This window comes from Halichoerus grypus, chromosome 9, assembly GCF_964656455.1.
Source record: "Halichoerus grypus chromosome 9, mHalGry1.hap1.1, whole genome shotgun sequence".
Taxonomy (NCBI): Eukaryota; Metazoa; Chordata; class Mammalia; order Carnivora; family Phocidae; genus Halichoerus; species Halichoerus grypus.
Window position 1 is genome coordinate 114,935,117 of NC_135720.1, and position 15,038 is coordinate 114,950,154.

Sequence of the window (15,038 nt, forward strand, 5' to 3'; positions counted from 1 at the left end):
AAAGGTCCATGCATTACCACAGTGTTGGATTTAGAGTTGGAATGTTTGAATTCTAGTCCTGAGTCTACCATTGCAAGTGACCTTGGGCCAGTCATTGCCTCTTTGAGCTTTCCTGAATGGAATATTTGAACAATAGGCATTGTCCTACTGATTTTCCCAGTTGTGGTGAAGGTCCAGTGGAATTATGGATGGGAAGGTCCTTTGAAAATGAAAAGGGCTGTGTACATGGGAGGGCTGATAATGATCTTCTCCCATTATGTCCTTTTACCTAGGATTGGCTCTTACCCTGTGTCCCAGACTTGACCCTCTGTCTCTCTCTGAAACCCTCTCTGCCTCCCTCCATTGATGTTCGTTCCCCATGTCTTTGCAGGGTGATATCCAGGAGCTTGTCATTGTCCCAGGGGTGCAAGCTGCTTACGAATCCTGTGAACAGAAGGAGCTGGAGTGTGAAGGAGCATGGAGGGAGAGACCTCAGAAACAACAGTCTCACAGGGCCCAGAGATCTCCAAAGCAGCAGCCATCAAGACATCATAGGCCACAAAACCAGGAACCTCAGCGACAGGTGAGGGAGCTGGGCGAACCCCAAACCACAGCACGCTCCAGGGAGGGAAGGTACCCAGACACCTCCCCAGGGGAATTTCCCCAATGTTCCAGAGCTCCCCATCCTATTTTGGGCTCCTGTTCCTCCCTTCACTGGAGCCACTCCAACCACACCTCCCTCTCCCAACCATCACTCCCTCTTCCCAGTCCTCATTCATCAACCTTTTTATTTTCAATTAAAAATAAAAAGAGTCATTATGAAAGACTTCATGGCTGGGAGCTGTGTCCCCTGCTTGCATCTCCTTTCCTCTGCCAGTCTTTCTGGAACTGTGTCCTTGGTCTTCCCATCCCTTCCTTGAATTAAGAGATTGGGGGGCAGTGTGTGGGGGGGGATAAGATGTGGGGACAGAGGATGGGAGAGCAGAGTAGGGGAGAGACAGAACCAGAGAGACAAAAGTTGAAATGGTAAGACCTAGGAGGAGAAATGGGGAGGAGCAGGAGATAGAGAAAGTTCCAGAAGAGTGCTGGGTCCATGCAATTCTGTGTTGGGGCCCAGTCTCTGGCCCCCTGCATGTGGAGGTGCAGAATAAAGGGCTGGGTGGCGGGGGGTGGGGAGGGAGGGAAAGGAGACTCTGGATTGGGTGGGGTCCAGATGGTTAGGGTGACAGATATGATCTGGGGTCAGTGGTCTGAAGGTTAGAGGGTCAATCTCTTAATCATGTCTGCTTCTGTTCCACATGTGGGACCCACGCCCCCACCTCTCCCCATCTCTCTCCTGACCCCCAACCTCTCCTTTCATCCCAACTCCTACCCCATTTCCAAACTCCCACACCATCCCCTTCTCTCCCTCTCCTCACCCTTATACCCCTACCTCTTCCTACTATTCCCACTGCCCATTCCCGAACCTCAGCCCACTGAGTCTTTCTACTATGACTACGAGACCCCCTATTATGATGCGAGGACTGCAGGGACGACCCCTAATTATCAGGTAAACTTGAGGGATCCCTTCATTTCTTCCCTTCCTCCCACCACTCCTTGTAAACATCTCCTATGGCACCTTCCTCCCCTCTTAACATGTGGGGAGAGACATCATATATTTAGATTATGGGAATGTCCTCACTGCCCCCTCCCATGTCTCTCTGCTACAGAGGCCACCGAGCCCCAACCACAGGGCTCCCCCTCCCCCCAGGGGGCGTCGGACCCCTCCCAGAAAGCCTACCCCACCTGCCAAGAGGTCAGCAGCCCAGCAGGCGCCCCCCTCACCAGGCTGGAGGCCCTCTCGAATTGGAGGTTCCGGCCCAGCACGGGGCCTGCCTCCCCCCTTCCGACGCCCAGCTCGGCAGGCAGCTCCCCCCACTGCCTGGGCCCCCCCCAGGACCAGAGGAAGCGGTTACCGGCAGGTAGAGCTGGGGCATCCAGATCTGTGCCCCCAAACCTCTATGACCTTGGAGATTTACTCTCCCCAAACTGTCCCCCCTCCAAAGGGGCTGCAAGATCTGTGATTACCCCCACCCCCCAAGTACAGACAGACACTGCCCACAGTGGGGGACAAGGTGCTGCTTTGCCTCCCCTCCCGCTAACCTCTCTCCTTCCTTTCCACCCCATGTTACTCTTCTCCCCCTTCTCCTTGGGGTTAGGACCCCTCCCCAGGTGAAGAGGAAGGAATCCTGGAATCAAGCCCCTTGCCACCCCCTGAGGAGGTAACTCCATCCCCCACCCTCACCCTAGCTGGGGGCAGTGGGCATCTGTGACCCACTCCCCTTGCCCCATGTCATCTCAGTGAAATAGCTCTTCCTCTGGCTGGAGGGCTCCTTGTCATATCCAACTGTGGTCTTCCAGTCACTCCAGACCTATCAACCTGCTTGTCTTTCTAAGTACAGCCATTTTTCTTCAGTGTCCATGTCTCCTTCCATTATTCTTTGATTCTGGAACAACTTCTTCCCCATGTTGGTGTCAAAAGGTTTTCATCATATTTCTGTTCCCAGGAGTTTTCTGTCCATGTTGTCACTTTTTCTGTTCTCTGTTTTTCCATCCATTTCTTTGATTATTCTCTGGACTCCTTTGTCTACCATTATCTCCACAGACTGTCTACTCTGTGTCCAGCCCTCCGGCCACCCTTCGTCCTTCTTGTAATTCATCATTTCTTCCCACCAGTCCCATTTTTGGGGCATCCCTCCTCATTTGGGGACTTTGATGGCCCTCCCCTTTCTGTACAACCACTTCCCTCGCTCTTCTTGGGAGAAAAATTCCAGTCCCAGTTATCCTCAGAATCCTTTGGGCCAGAAGTTGCCACACTGTCGGGTCCAGGGAAAACCTCCTCTCAGCCCTAATGCCCCCATCTACCCCTCTCCCTCCCCATCCCCGGGAAGGAGCAGACAGATCTCCAGGTCCCCTCCACAGCCGACAGGTTCCTGACAGAGGAATATGGGGAGGGTGGCACAGACCCCCCATCAGGGCCCTACGAATACACCTATGGCTATGGGGACGATTATCGTGAGGAGACGGAGCTTGGCCCTGCCCTGTCTGCGGAGACAGCCCCCTCGGGAGCCGTAAGTGAAAGGAGCTCCTCTTCCATTCTTGACCTCCAGTGGGAGCTGTAAGAATTGCTTCCTGTTGTTTCTGATTATTGTCTATTGGCTGCAAGCTACTTCCCATTGATGATTTGCCTTTTTCTGTTCACATGAGATGTATATGTTGCTTGAAAGGATGACTTTCTGCTTTCCCTTGCCAAATATCTTGCCCTGTGACACCTCATGGATCCTTCTGCCCAGGGCAATTGGGATTTTTTTTTTTTTCTTTTTTAATCCTATGGCCACTTCCTGTCTTTCTTGGCCACTTTCTGTCTCAATCAAGCTGTATTTCATAAAGCTTTTGGCCAATAATCCCCTACTTTTTGTCCATTGTCAGTTTGTCTCCATCATTTCTTCTTGGTAAAAACAATTTCTTATCCATGTTGCTGCCAAATGATCTAACTTCCTATGTCATGTTTTCTAACTTACAGGTCACCCCCTGTCTGTCCTTTCCTGTCTTCCTTGGCCATGGCATCCATCTTGGTGACTGTGACAGTTTGTACTGAAAGGGACTTATTTACATTTTGGCTCTAGTTTTTCATGCTGTCTTGTAACAATTTCCTTTGCTAATAAGCCACTTCCTGTGTGTCTCAGGTCATCCAAATCATAAAGTCTCCATTGTGGGCCTAGATATTTATCATGGCTACTTCCTGTGTGTACTAGCCTTGATGTTCGTGTTTTCTGGAAGAATTGCCTTTCGTTGTCATAATCCTCTTTCCAGGAGTCACTTTTTGTCTGTTTTGTGAACTTCTTCTTTCTCTTGGTCGTGGTAGCCATGTTGTTGTTGAAGGTCCACTTCCTGGATCTTCTTTTCTTGGCTGCTTCCTGTCTGTCCAACCATTTCCTGTTTGTCCAGTTCATTTTCTAACCATCTTGGCCATGTTTAATTTTTCTTGGCCCTGGCATCATTCTTGCTTCCAAGTGTTTGTCCCTTTGAAATGTCTCCCTTAATTGTTTCGCATGTCTTCAACCACTCCCTCTCAGTTGGGAAATTTCCTATCTACTCCATTCATCTTTTGCTTGCCTTGCAATTAGAGCTGCCTCCTCTACCCTGCTGCCTCGTCCTACAATTTCCTTCTCTAATATTGCCACCCTTGACCCTATGCTGCCTTTCCCTTTTGCTGCTTTCTGGAAATTTGGGGTTGATCTGGGATATGGGAGAGTTTGGAAATTCATCACTGCTGTTTGGTCAGGATGGAGGTGGAGGGGTGCATTCTGAAGATCTTTGTTGGGAGAGTTGGGGGCTGGTGGGGGATGATTTCCATTCTTCCCATCCTAATCTTGGTTCTGGCCTTAGTGTTGGGGGTGGGCATCTGAGAAGTGTGGAAAAGAAGGAACTGGTGGGCTTGGAGTATAAATGAGGGCCAGAGGAAGGGTGTAGTGTCCTTGCTGGGAGAGGAACTGGGGGTCTGCTCTGGGGCTTGAGCAATAGCCCAAGAGCTGTATTTTTCCAAACACCAGTTATGAGGTCTGACTTTGGGATATCAGTGGGGACTGTCCTCCAATTCTACTTAGAGTATGGATGTTTAACCTCTGGAGAGTTTTTAACTTGTGAACCCCTTGAAATTCTAAGAAAAATTCTGTGCACAAGGGTATATACTTTTTCTTTCCTGGAAAAGACTTTTTGGATTATATCAGATTCTCATATGGATCCATGCCCTCCCTTCAAACCCCAATAAAAATCAATCCACAACCTTAGAGAGATGCTTATTTGGTGGATTGCAGTAAGGGTGAGGTAGTTGATAGTTTCTTAAAGTTCTAAGAATTCCTGGAGTCAGAGAGCGTTTGGGGAATAGGGTAGGGTCCTCCAGAAGAGGGTTTGGGAAGGTTGGGGGGGGGGTTGGAATTCCAGGAAGGGTGTGAAGAGGTCGTTAGGGAGATGAGGAAGTTTGTTTGCTAAGATGGGGCTGGGAATTGGGAGGTGGAGAGCCATGAGATCTCCTTGGAAGGCCTGGGAGGTCTGCGAAGAGGGAGTCTTAGAGGAGGGCTGGGAGATTTTACAGGTAGGGTTGGGGAGGTCTCCAGAGAATCTGAGAGTGAAAGAAGGTGGGAGTTGGGTTGGGGGCAGTCCTGGTGTCCTGGCTGCTCACAGGCCCCGCTGGGGGTTACATGTGTGTCTCCTTCAGGCTGCCCGTGGACCCCGGGGGCTGAAGGGAGAGAAGGGGGAGCCTGCGGTGCTGGAACCTGTAAGTCACTGTTGGTCACTGAGCTGAAGGCAGGGGAAAGAAGAAAAGGAGGTGGGGGTGCTAGCCCTGTAGCCTCTGACTTTTAACCTTTGGCTCTACAGGGTATGCTAGTGGAGGGGCCTCCTGGCCCAGAAGGCCCTGCGGTAAGTGTAGCTGTGACCCATTAGCCTCCATTCTTTTCTCAGAGACCCTTCTTACAAACTCATCTATGCCTTTTCCACATATGCCCAGGCCTCCTTCTCAGAACTCTGGAGAATCCTTCCAAAGCTTCCCAGATCCTCAAATCTCTTTTGTAGAGACCACCCCTCAGCCACATACCCCTCTTCTATCTGAATGCCCACACCTGACCCACTCCTTTTTTGTTCCTCAGGGGTTGATTGGTCCCCCTGGCATCCAGGGCAACCCAGGCCCAGTTGGAGACCCTGGCGAGAGGGTAAGGGAGTAGCATGTGTGTGGGGAGGGGGGTGGGGGGAGGACTGCAGAGGAGCCTCTGGTACCCAACAGGGGCACCAAGCTCAGTAATTCCTCATTAACTGGCTGACTAATGAACAAGGGGCTGGCGTGGTCCCCAGCACCCAGAAAGGAGGACAGGCTCTGGTTGGGGAGCAGAGTAATCTGTTGTCTCACCCTCATTTTTCTGTATGGGGGTGGGAGGGTTCAAGAAAGGTGTAGAGAAGTCTATATTTATTCTGTAGAGGGCTTCACAATGATGCCAGGACCCTAACATTCCCTAACTGTCACCTATCCTCATTTTCTCCCTATTCCAGGGCCCCCCTGGCCGAGCAGGGCTCCCTGGATCGGATGGGGCCCCTGGCCCTCCTGGCACATCTCTCATGCTCCCAGTGAGTTGTCTTCTGGGCTTTGGAATGGGAAGGGCAGGGGAATTGTGTTCTGTCACCAAGAACCAGAAGACCAGGAAAGCTAAGGAGGAGTCTCTAAAGACCACCAACACAATGAGATTGATCTTTGAGGTGGATGGACTAGGGACTCATTAGATGACCTAGAATCAAACATGAATCATCTAGAACTGGGCAGAAAATCCCACATTTCAGGGACTCTAGAACCAAAGGAGAGTTTTTCTGGAGGAAGAAGCCAGAGAGTGGGGGAGGGAGACAGGAGTAGAGTTTCTGAAAACCTCTACATGATTATCTGAAAACCTTCCATGGGAGACACTGGACGAGGGCATGGGGTGGGGGGTGTCCCTGAACCTGGGAGATGGGGCAGAAGTGCTGGATGAAGCTTTTGGCTGGGAGGGTCACATGGGTTTCCTGGAAGAGAATCTGGACCTTTCTTTCTCTCTGCCCCTCAGTTCCGGTTTGGCAGTGGTGGGGGTGACAAGGGCCCTGTGGTGGCAGCCCAAGAGGCTCAGGCCCAGGCAATTCTGCAGCAGGCACGTGTAAGTAAGGCTGGAGGGGATGTTGGTGAAGGGAGGGCAAGTGAAGACTTCAGGAGGGGTTGGAAGGGTAGGTTGGAGTAAATGTGGGGCAGGGTAAGGTCTGGGTTGGTTTGGGGCTGAGAGGGAGGTTGGGGAGAATACAAGGCAGTAGAATGAGGATTAGGAGTGGAAAGGTGAATTTGGAATGTGTACTGGGGTTGGGAGTTCTCCTGCTGCCTCTTCCTCAGCTCTGCTATGTCCCCTGCTCCCCTAGCTGGCGCTCCGGGGACCCCCTGGCCCCATGGGATACACAGGCCGCCCTGGACCCTTGGTGAGTGTGTTGGATATTGGGGTAGGGAGTTCTTTATTTGTGTGTCGGGGTACAGATAGTTCTGGAAAGGGACCAAGTTGAAAGTTATTTTGCTACTTTGGGGGAGGGCTTTGAAGTCATTGTTGGGTGTGTCCTTCAACATAGCCACTCTCTCTTCTCTGTCACAGGGACAACCCGGGAGCCCTGGCCTGAAAGGAGAATCGGGAGACCTAGGACCTCAGGTGACAAGCCCCACCCATCTGATCCCCCATCCAGTGCCTCCCTTTCCAACTATGCCCTTTAACTCTGCCCCTGAGTCTCTCTCACCAGGGCCCTAGAGGACCTCAAGGCCTCACAGGCCCTCCTGGCAAGGCTGGGCGAAGGGTAAGTGGGCGTGTGGTGGGTGTGGATGGGAGACAGGACCCAGAGTGTGGGGGCCTGTGCCTCTGTTTGCTCTGACACTTCCTTTGCACCCCCAGGGCCGAGCAGGTGCTGATGGAGCCCGAGGGATGCCTGGAGAACCTGGAGTGAAGGTGACAAGCATGGGTCCCTCTCTGATGCCTGTGACTTCTAGCCCCATCTAAGCTCATTGTTTTCTGGGCATGACCAAGTTCCCAGGGTTTCCCCATGAAGTGGCACCTCCCCACTCAGGACACAGTAGGGAGGGATGGGGTGGAAAAAGAGCTGGGACCTCACTCGGGCTGCCGCTCTTCCTCTAGGGTGACCGAGGTTTTGATGGACTCCCAGGGCTACCTGGGGAGAAGGGACACCGGGTGAGTATATTGGGGGTCATGCATTGTGATGAGGGGGTAGACCTTCTGTGGAGGGGTGGGGAGGTAGGGAGCTCAAGGCAAGGGAAGGAAGCTGAGGGTCCCTGCAGGAGCTCAATGGGTGAAACCGGTTGGTTAATTGAAGAGGGTCAGTTTCTGCCTGTGCTGGGGGCTCTGAGGCCCCTCTTATCTGTTCCCCCATTTTCCAGGGTGATACTGGTGCCCAGGGCCTTCCTGGCCCCCCTGGTGAGGATGGAGAGCGGGTAAGTATTGTGGCCAGGGCAGGGGCTCAGTATGGGAGAGGCGTGGAGGATGAGGCTGATTCACCATGTCCTCCTCCTCCAGGGAGATGATGGGGAGATTGGGCCTCGAGGACTGCCTGGAGAGTCGGTGAGTGTCCAGGGGGTCGAGGGTGGGGCTCTGAGGATGCCAAGGGAGGGATATGGACACAAAAGGGACATATTATCTCTTGCCCATGCATGTCATATCTTCCCCTCACCTGGTTGCAGGGACCTCGAGGTCTCCTTGGCCCCAAAGGCCCACCTGGTATTCCTGGACCCCCGGTATGTGACTATCCCTGACTTCTGACCTTGACCTCACCCCCTGACCTTTCCAACTCTCCACCTTTCCTAGCTGCCTCTCTTCCCCTACATTTAGTTCTCCCTCCCTGGCCCCCCCTAGCTCTGCTCCAGCCTTTAATCCCAGGTGCCCTTGCAGGGTTCTATGGTACAGTGCACCAAAGGCTCTGAGCATAGCTTAAAAAAAAAATCCTCAAAGAAACAAAACAAAAGCCCACAAACCCACAGACCCATAGACCCACGCCCTGTGGATCTGGGCCGGCTATGTTTACTTAGGTTTGGGATGGACTGGAGGTCTGACCAATGTGAGGTTGCCCCGTCCCACCCTCTGGAGTGGCTGGGCCTCCCAGAAACCACAGGTCCTTCCAGGGCCCAGGCCTCACCTTCCAGCCTACTCACACCCCTCTCATGTTTCAGGGAGTCCGAGGCATGGATGGTCCCCATGGTCCCAAAGGGAGCTTGGTGAGTAATGGGCATGGAGAACCTTAGCCAAGGTCCTGTTTCCTTGGTGACCATTTTGACCCCCTGCCTGCTTCTGGTTCTTGTGCCCCTGCTGTCCCAGCTAGGACTCAGCTCTCTGCCCCAAGTTTGTTCTGTCACCATCTTCTTTTGACCTCTGCCTGATTGCCTGTTTCTAGGGACCCCAGGGAGAGCCAGGACCTCCTGGACAGCAGGGCACTCCTGGAACCCAGGTGAGTTGTCCTGTCCAACCCCTCCCCATCTTTAACAACTTCCCCTGGGCTTCCACAGTGGGTCACACCCTGGATAGAAATTAAGGGTCTCCAGCTCCACCGCTCATGCTCTGAATGGGGATGCTGGCTACAGGAGAAAGCAGCCCACCCCTGTGGGGCCCCTGTGACTTCTTTCTCTCTCTGTATAGGGTCTCCCTGGGCCCCAGGGTGCCATTGGGCCTCATGGAGAGAAGGTAAGTGACTGATTGGGGGATAGGGGATGAGCTGGGAGCGGGGGTTGAAGGGAGAGCCTTAAATGTGTGGCTAGGACTTCAGTCATGGTCTGATCTGGTCCCTCTTGTGGCCCTGTGCCTCCTCGTCTTCCTGCAGGGTCCTCGAGGGAAACCAGGGCTCCCTGGCATGCCTGGCTCAGATGGACCGCCGGTGAGTGGGTATCCACCTCTTAATCCAAATTCCACTTGACCCTCCACCCCAAGTGAATGACCTCCAAGTGCCTTTGGTGACTATCCACACAGTGTATCCCTGACACTGGGAGGTCACTGGTGGTGCCTGCCCCTGGTCAGTGGGCTTCATTAGGGTCATAAGGGGGAGAGGGGTTAAAGAAGTAAAGGGAGGGATGCAGGGAAGGTGACAGTGGCCAGTGGTCACATTCTCCTTCCCCTACCCCCAGGGTCACCCAGGAAAGGAAGGTCCTCCTGGAACCAAAGGAAACCAGGTGAGATCTTCCATACCTGCTTTCACCCCTGAGGGAGTTTCCACCCAGTCTTGGGCCCCAAAGTCCTTGGAATTTCCTTGTCTTATCATTCATGTGGCTCTGAAGTATTCTCGGTCCCATGCCCTGTATCCCTATTCAGACTCCAATGTTGTCTCTACCGTTTCTTCCACCCCCTGAGGCCTCCACAGTCACACCCTGAGACCCCTTTTTAGATACCTTTCTTTCTTCTTCCAGGGTCCATCTGGACCTCAGGGTCCTCTAGGATACCCGGGACCTCGAGGTGTCAAGGTAATGGACAACCAGGCTGGGAGATAAAGAACTGTGGTCGGGGGAGCCAGCTGGGGTCTCAGGAGCTCAATCCTTCCAATCTAACCTCTGTCTCCGATCTCTCTGTCTCTGTCTCCCTTCTAATTCTAGGGTGTGGATGGAATTCGTGGTCTGAAGGGTCATAAGGGTGAAAAGGTGAGAGATGTGCCCCCAGCTTCCTAGCACCTCCATCCTGTCCCACACCACCCCTTCTGCCCAGCTCTTCCCCACTTCCTTCCCTCCAGCCTGCCCTGCACTGCTCTCCAGCTCTGAAATCCACCCTTCCACCCACATTTTCTGAAATGCTCCATTTTACCTCCTGGCCCCCCATCATCTTTGGTGACCTCTCATCCCCATCTTTCTCAGGGCGAGGATGGCTTTCCTGGGTTCAAAGGGGACATGGGCGTGAAAGGTGACAGGGTGAGTAGAAACCCACACACTGGCCCTCCAACCCTAAGTCCTGATGTTCCTCCATGTTGGAGCCCCCAATCACCAGCCTATTTCCTGAAACCCCAGACTCCCCATCTCCAGTGCTCTTCTGCCTTGGAGTCTGACCCAGCAGGATGACAGCTTGCACAGTCTGCATCCCATCAGCCTGATAGTCACAATGCTCTCCCTGTCCCTGTGGGGCTCCCTGTCCTGCAGTAGCTTCTGGGACCCTACTCCGCTTCACCGGGGTCCACCTCTCCTCTTGGGGCCCAGCCCACACCATCAGTCTCTGACACTCCCCTCTTCAACTGTCTTACCCAGGGAGAGGTTGGAGTTCCTGGTTCCAGGGGAGAAGACGGTCCCGAGGGGCCGAAGGGACGCACTGGACCCACTGGAGACCCTGGCCCCCCCGGGCTCATGGGTGAAAAGGTGACAGGGGACAGGAGGGTATGAGGGCCTGGGCCCTGGGATCAGGATGGGCTTGGGGGTGCCAACAGCTGGAGTCAATGAGTCATTTGAAGACCTCTATACATTAATTATGCTCCTCTCTGTAGAAGGCACCCCCTGGCCACTGACAGTTGGGGGTGGGGGTGGGGATATATAAGAAGTCAAGGAAAGGTCCCTGTCGTGAGAATTTACGTGGCATAGAGGTGGGGACAAGGCATGAGGCTGGCATAAGGAATGTAGGTATAAGGCAGAGTGAAAATGTGTTCAGACTCAGAGCAGCAGGAATTGCAAGAAGGGAGAGTCAAAGAGGAGGTGAGCGCAGACCTGCAGAGCTAACTCTCGGTAAGCCCTCAACGGGGGCCAACACTGCGCCTGCTTGTCCTAAGCCTCCTGTTGCGGAGAGTGTTCACTGAGGCACCAGGAGGTGAAGAGGCTTGTTAGTAACACAGCCAGTGAGGGGCATGGCGTGGGTTTGAGCCCAGGCAGGCTGCAGAATCCCTGCTCCTAACCTCGGCTTCACCGCTGTCTGGGTAAGGCGGGCCCTGAAGCATCAGGAGGAAGGGGGGGTGCCGGGGGCTTGGGGTGGTGCAGACATGGGTGGGGGGCGGAGGTGGTCCTGAGCGTGGTGTGTGCGAACCTGCAAGGGGACTGGTCTTGGGGGCGTAGGAGTGTGTGCTGGGGAAGGAGAGCTGAGGTTGAGGGGTAGGAGGGGCTAGATCACGGTCCTGAGGAACTTGAAGGAGCTGCGGATTTAAAGACACAGAGGCGGCAAGATCCCAGCACCAGAGTTGGGGAAAATCCACTCTCAGGAAGGAGAGATGACAAAGGCCAGGCAGCCTGTGGAGTAGGAGATGAGGGGCCAGGGGCTGGAGATTTGCTGGGGAGGCTTGCTGGGTGGGGGCTGGCTCCCGTCTCTGGGGCTTGGTGTCTCCAGGGATGGTGTGGTGTCTGACCCATCTTGTTCCTAACTGCTCCTGTCTCTCCACAGGGCAAGCTGGGTGTTCCTGGTCTGCCTGGCTACCCTGGACGCCAGGGTCCCAAGGTGATATGGTGCCCCATTTGTGACCCCTCCTCCTCTTCCCTTCTCTGACCCCCGATTCCAGGAAGCACAGACTGACAGAGCAGTGGGGGACCCTAGAACGAATTTAGCCTAGCCCCATTCTACAGATGGGGGAACCGAAGGCCAGGCAGCAGCGGGGGTTTGTCCAAGGTCACCTAGTTATTGGAAGAGCACAGGCCTCCCACCCTACTGCCTCCATCACCTCTCCTGACCCCCGCTGGCTCTTCTAGGCCCTCCCCTTTCGTGATGTCTCAATTTTCTCCTTCTCCATCCTCCCCAGGGGTCCCTGGGATTTCCTGGTTTTCCTGGTGCCAGTGGAGAGAAGGGAGCCCGGGTAAGCTGGGGCAAGGGAGAGGGTGCGGAGGGCAGGCCTGTGGGTGGAATCACGCCCTGGTTGATGTGTTGTTTCTGCTTCCTTCCCACCAGGGCCTGTCGGGGAAGTCAGGGCCTCGGGGAGAGCGGGGCCCCACGGTGAGTGCAAGGGGCAGACATGTGGCTCAAGATCCAAGGAGGTCCAATTGGGTTTTTCTGACAACTCCTCTCCCCTCTCTCTAGGGTCCCCGGGGTCAGCGGGGACCCCGAGGTGCCACTGGGAAGTCTGGCGCTAAGGTTAGTGGTCTTGGCAGGGTTCCATCTGCCGTCTGCCCCTTAGCCCAGCTCCCTGTTGACTCCTCTGACCTCCAGCAGAGCTAGAAGGCAGTGCCTCTTGCCCTCTGACTCTCTTTCCCCCCAACAGGGAACATCAGGTGGTGATGGCCCCCATGGGCCCCCCGGAGAAAGGGTGAGTACAGCTTGAGTCTCCTGTTCCCCAGTGCTCCCCAGGGATCCTGAGTGGAGCCCTCGCTCTTTCACCCTGGTGGGGGGGTGAGGTGGGGGGAGCTGCACCCCATGACCATTCTCCTGATTCAATCCGGCTCTTTCTCTAGGGTCTCCCTGGACCTCAAGGCCCCAATGGATTTCCTGGCCCCAAAGGACCTCCGGTAAGCTAACCTCTGACCTCTGACCTGCTTGGGTTCTGTGAATCCTTCTTCTCCAACCTCCTTCCAACCCAGAGTTCACCTGACACCTGAATCCCTTCTAGGGTCCCCCTGGGAAGGACGGGCTGCCGGGACACCCAGGCCAGAGAGGAGAAGTGGTAAGTAATGCCCCGGGCCCCCTCAGACCTTCCAGAGCTGTCTGGAAGGCCCACCAGGGAGGTTCTGCTGGCAGAGTGATCATCCTGGTGCTGCTCAGACCCATGGCCAAGGGCTCCGTGGTGACTCTGCCCTTCCCCCAGGAACCTGGGATCCATCCCACAGTGTCCATGCCTGATATACTTTGACCGCTCTCTCCCCTCTTCCTCTATCAGGGTTTCCAAGGGAAGACTGGCCCCCCTGGCCCTCCAGGGGTGGTGGGACCTCAGGTATGTCTGCCCCCTGGGGAGAGTGGGCCCCAGACCCTGGAGTCAGTTTGTCTGCCCCTCTTCTCCCTTGTCCCAATCACATGCCCCAGCCCCCGCTTTGCCTGACCTGGACGCCGGGGCTGGGATTTGGAGCAGGATCCCAACTGGGCCAGTTCTCATCTTGTGTCCCAAAGGGGCAGCTCCCCAGTGGGGACGCAGGGTGGTGCAGTTACCCCAAACTGGGGAATTACACGCCGGCGCAGTGGCCTAGGAGAGCCCCAGTAATTCCCCAGTACCTTTGGGGCGGGGATAAAGCGGGTCCAGAGGGGTCATTTTAGGGTGGCAGGGTGGCCTCTTTGGGCAGGGAAGGGGGCAGAGGGTCTGAACTTGGAGTCTTTCTGTCTCTTTCTCAGGGAGCAGCAGGAGAAACCGGGCCCATGGGGGAGAGAGGTCACCCCGGCCCCCCAGGTCCCCCGGGAGAGCAGGGACTGACTGGAACAGCTGGAAAAGAAGGAACGAAGGTCAGGAAAGGGCCAGGCAGAGGGGAACTTGGGAGACCAGGGTTGGGGTGCTGAAGGGAACAGATAATTTGGGAATTGAGAAAGGCCAGAGACCTCTCTGTCCAATATGGGAGCATGGCTGTGGCTCATGACCTTTTGTTTCATCTTAGGGTGACCCTGGTCCCCCAGGGGCTCCAGGGAAGGATGGACCTGCTGGTCTGAGGGGCTTCCCAGGGGAGAGAGGCCTCCCCGGCACTGCCGTGAGTGTGATCCCGGTCTCCCAACAAGTCACGGGGCATCCTGGTGTCGCTCAGCGTCACCCCCCACTCCCATTCCTCCGAGTCTGTCTCCTCTCCCCTCCCCTCATCCTTCCCTGCATGTCTCTTGGACCCTCATTCTTGTAATGTCCCCCCTGCCCGTCTCACATCTGTTGCTCCAAATCTCTGGTTCCTAGGGTGGATCCGGTTTGAAGGGCAACGAAGGTCCGGCCGGTCCCCCTGGCCCTGCAGTGAGTCTGGGAGTCCTGGGGGGCAGGAGGGAGGAACCAGGAAAGAGTGGGTGAGGAGGGATGAAGAGTGGCATCTGGATCTAGGCAAGACTGGGGACTGGGCAGAGGGGGTCTAGGATCAGCCATAGTGTATTCAATTTTGGGCTATTCTCCTGAGAACCAGGGTCAGAGCTCCTCTGGTGTGGGTGGACTATGGTGTCCTCCTTGGGGGTCTGACTCCATTTCCTGTCTCAGGGCTCCCCTGGGGAGCGAGGTGCAGCAGGATCTGGGGGACCCATTGGTCCCCCGGGGCGCCCAGGCCCACAGGGTCCCCCTGGAGCTGCAGGAGAGAAAGGTGTCCCGGTGAGTGTGGGGTCCCCAGGGAGAGACGCTGGGGAAGGGTCTGAGCTGTGAGCTGCTGGGCTATGGAGGGTTTCCTGTGAGGGTGTTTGAGGGTGAGGGTCATCTTCAGGTCATGACTCCTTTCTTCTTTTCCTACAGGGTGAGAAGGGCCCCGTTGGTCCAACTGGCCGAGATGGGGTACAGGGTCCTGTGGGGCTCCCTGGTCCTGCTGGACCCCCGGGTGTGGCAGGAGAGGATGGAGACAAGGTGTGGAACCTACAGACCCTGGGCCCAATCTTTCCAGATGAGATCGCTGATCTGGGCATGCCTCCCGCCCCCATCCCTGTCTT

General features: G+C 55.2%; 1 protein-coding gene across 9 annotated transcripts in view; it reads left to right on the forward strand.

The window, feature by feature from the left end:
• COL11A2 (collagen type XI alpha 2 chain) overlaps positions 1–15,038 on the forward strand; it is a 29,076-nt gene that overhangs the window by 5,419 nt on the left and 8,619 nt on the right. For 3 of the 9 annotated variants that reach the window (XM_036072330.2, XM_036072332.2, XM_036072334.2), the window contains 39 exons: positions 371–562; positions 1,451–1,528; positions 2,178–2,240; positions 2,910–3,089; positions 5,237–5,296; positions 5,398–5,439; positions 5,667–5,729; positions 6,064–6,138; positions 6,606–6,692; positions 6,946–7,002; positions 7,170–7,223; positions 7,312–7,365; positions 7,461–7,514; positions 7,701–7,754; positions 7,961–8,014; positions 8,097–8,141; positions 8,261–8,314; positions 8,747–8,791; positions 8,968–9,021; positions 9,210–9,254; positions 9,391–9,444; positions 9,692–9,736; positions 9,971–10,024; positions 10,154–10,198; positions 10,409–10,462; positions 10,793–10,900; positions 11,907–11,960; positions 12,259–12,312; positions 12,405–12,449; positions 12,534–12,587; positions 12,715–12,759; positions 12,905–12,958; positions 13,060–13,113; positions 13,327–13,380; positions 13,773–13,880; positions 14,030–14,119; positions 14,314–14,367; positions 14,602–14,709; positions 14,848–14,955. In XM_036072330.2, the coding sequence (XP_035928223.1) occupies positions 371–562; positions 1,451–1,528; positions 2,178–2,240; positions 2,910–3,089; positions 5,237–5,296; positions 5,398–5,439; positions 5,667–5,729; positions 6,064–6,138; positions 6,606–6,692; positions 6,946–7,002; positions 7,170–7,223; positions 7,312–7,365; positions 7,461–7,514; positions 7,701–7,754; positions 7,961–8,014; positions 8,097–8,141; positions 8,261–8,314; positions 8,747–8,791; positions 8,968–9,021; positions 9,210–9,254; positions 9,391–9,444; positions 9,692–9,736; positions 9,971–10,024; positions 10,154–10,198; positions 10,409–10,462; positions 10,793–10,900; positions 11,907–11,960; positions 12,259–12,312; positions 12,405–12,449; positions 12,534–12,587; positions 12,715–12,759; positions 12,905–12,958; positions 13,060–13,113; positions 13,327–13,380; positions 13,773–13,880; positions 14,030–14,119; positions 14,314–14,367; positions 14,602–14,709; positions 14,848–14,955 (2,652 nt within the window). Of the gene's footprint in view, positions 1–370; positions 563–1,450; positions 1,529–2,177; positions 2,241–2,909; positions 3,090–5,236; positions 5,297–5,397; positions 5,440–5,666; positions 5,730–6,063; positions 6,139–6,605; positions 6,693–6,945; positions 7,003–7,169; positions 7,224–7,311; positions 7,366–7,460; positions 7,515–7,700; positions 7,755–7,960; positions 8,015–8,096; positions 8,142–8,260; positions 8,315–8,746; positions 8,792–8,967; positions 9,022–9,209; positions 9,255–9,390; positions 9,445–9,691; positions 9,737–9,970; positions 10,025–10,153; positions 10,199–10,408; positions 10,463–10,792; positions 10,901–11,906; positions 11,961–12,258; positions 12,313–12,404; positions 12,450–12,533; positions 12,588–12,714; positions 12,760–12,904; positions 12,959–13,059; positions 13,114–13,326; positions 13,381–13,772; positions 13,881–14,029; positions 14,120–14,313; positions 14,368–14,601; positions 14,710–14,847; positions 14,956–15,038 lie in introns of those variants that run through there. The other 6 variants (XM_036072336.2, XM_036072333.2, XM_036072337.2 and 3 more) reach the window with 6 other exon arrangements.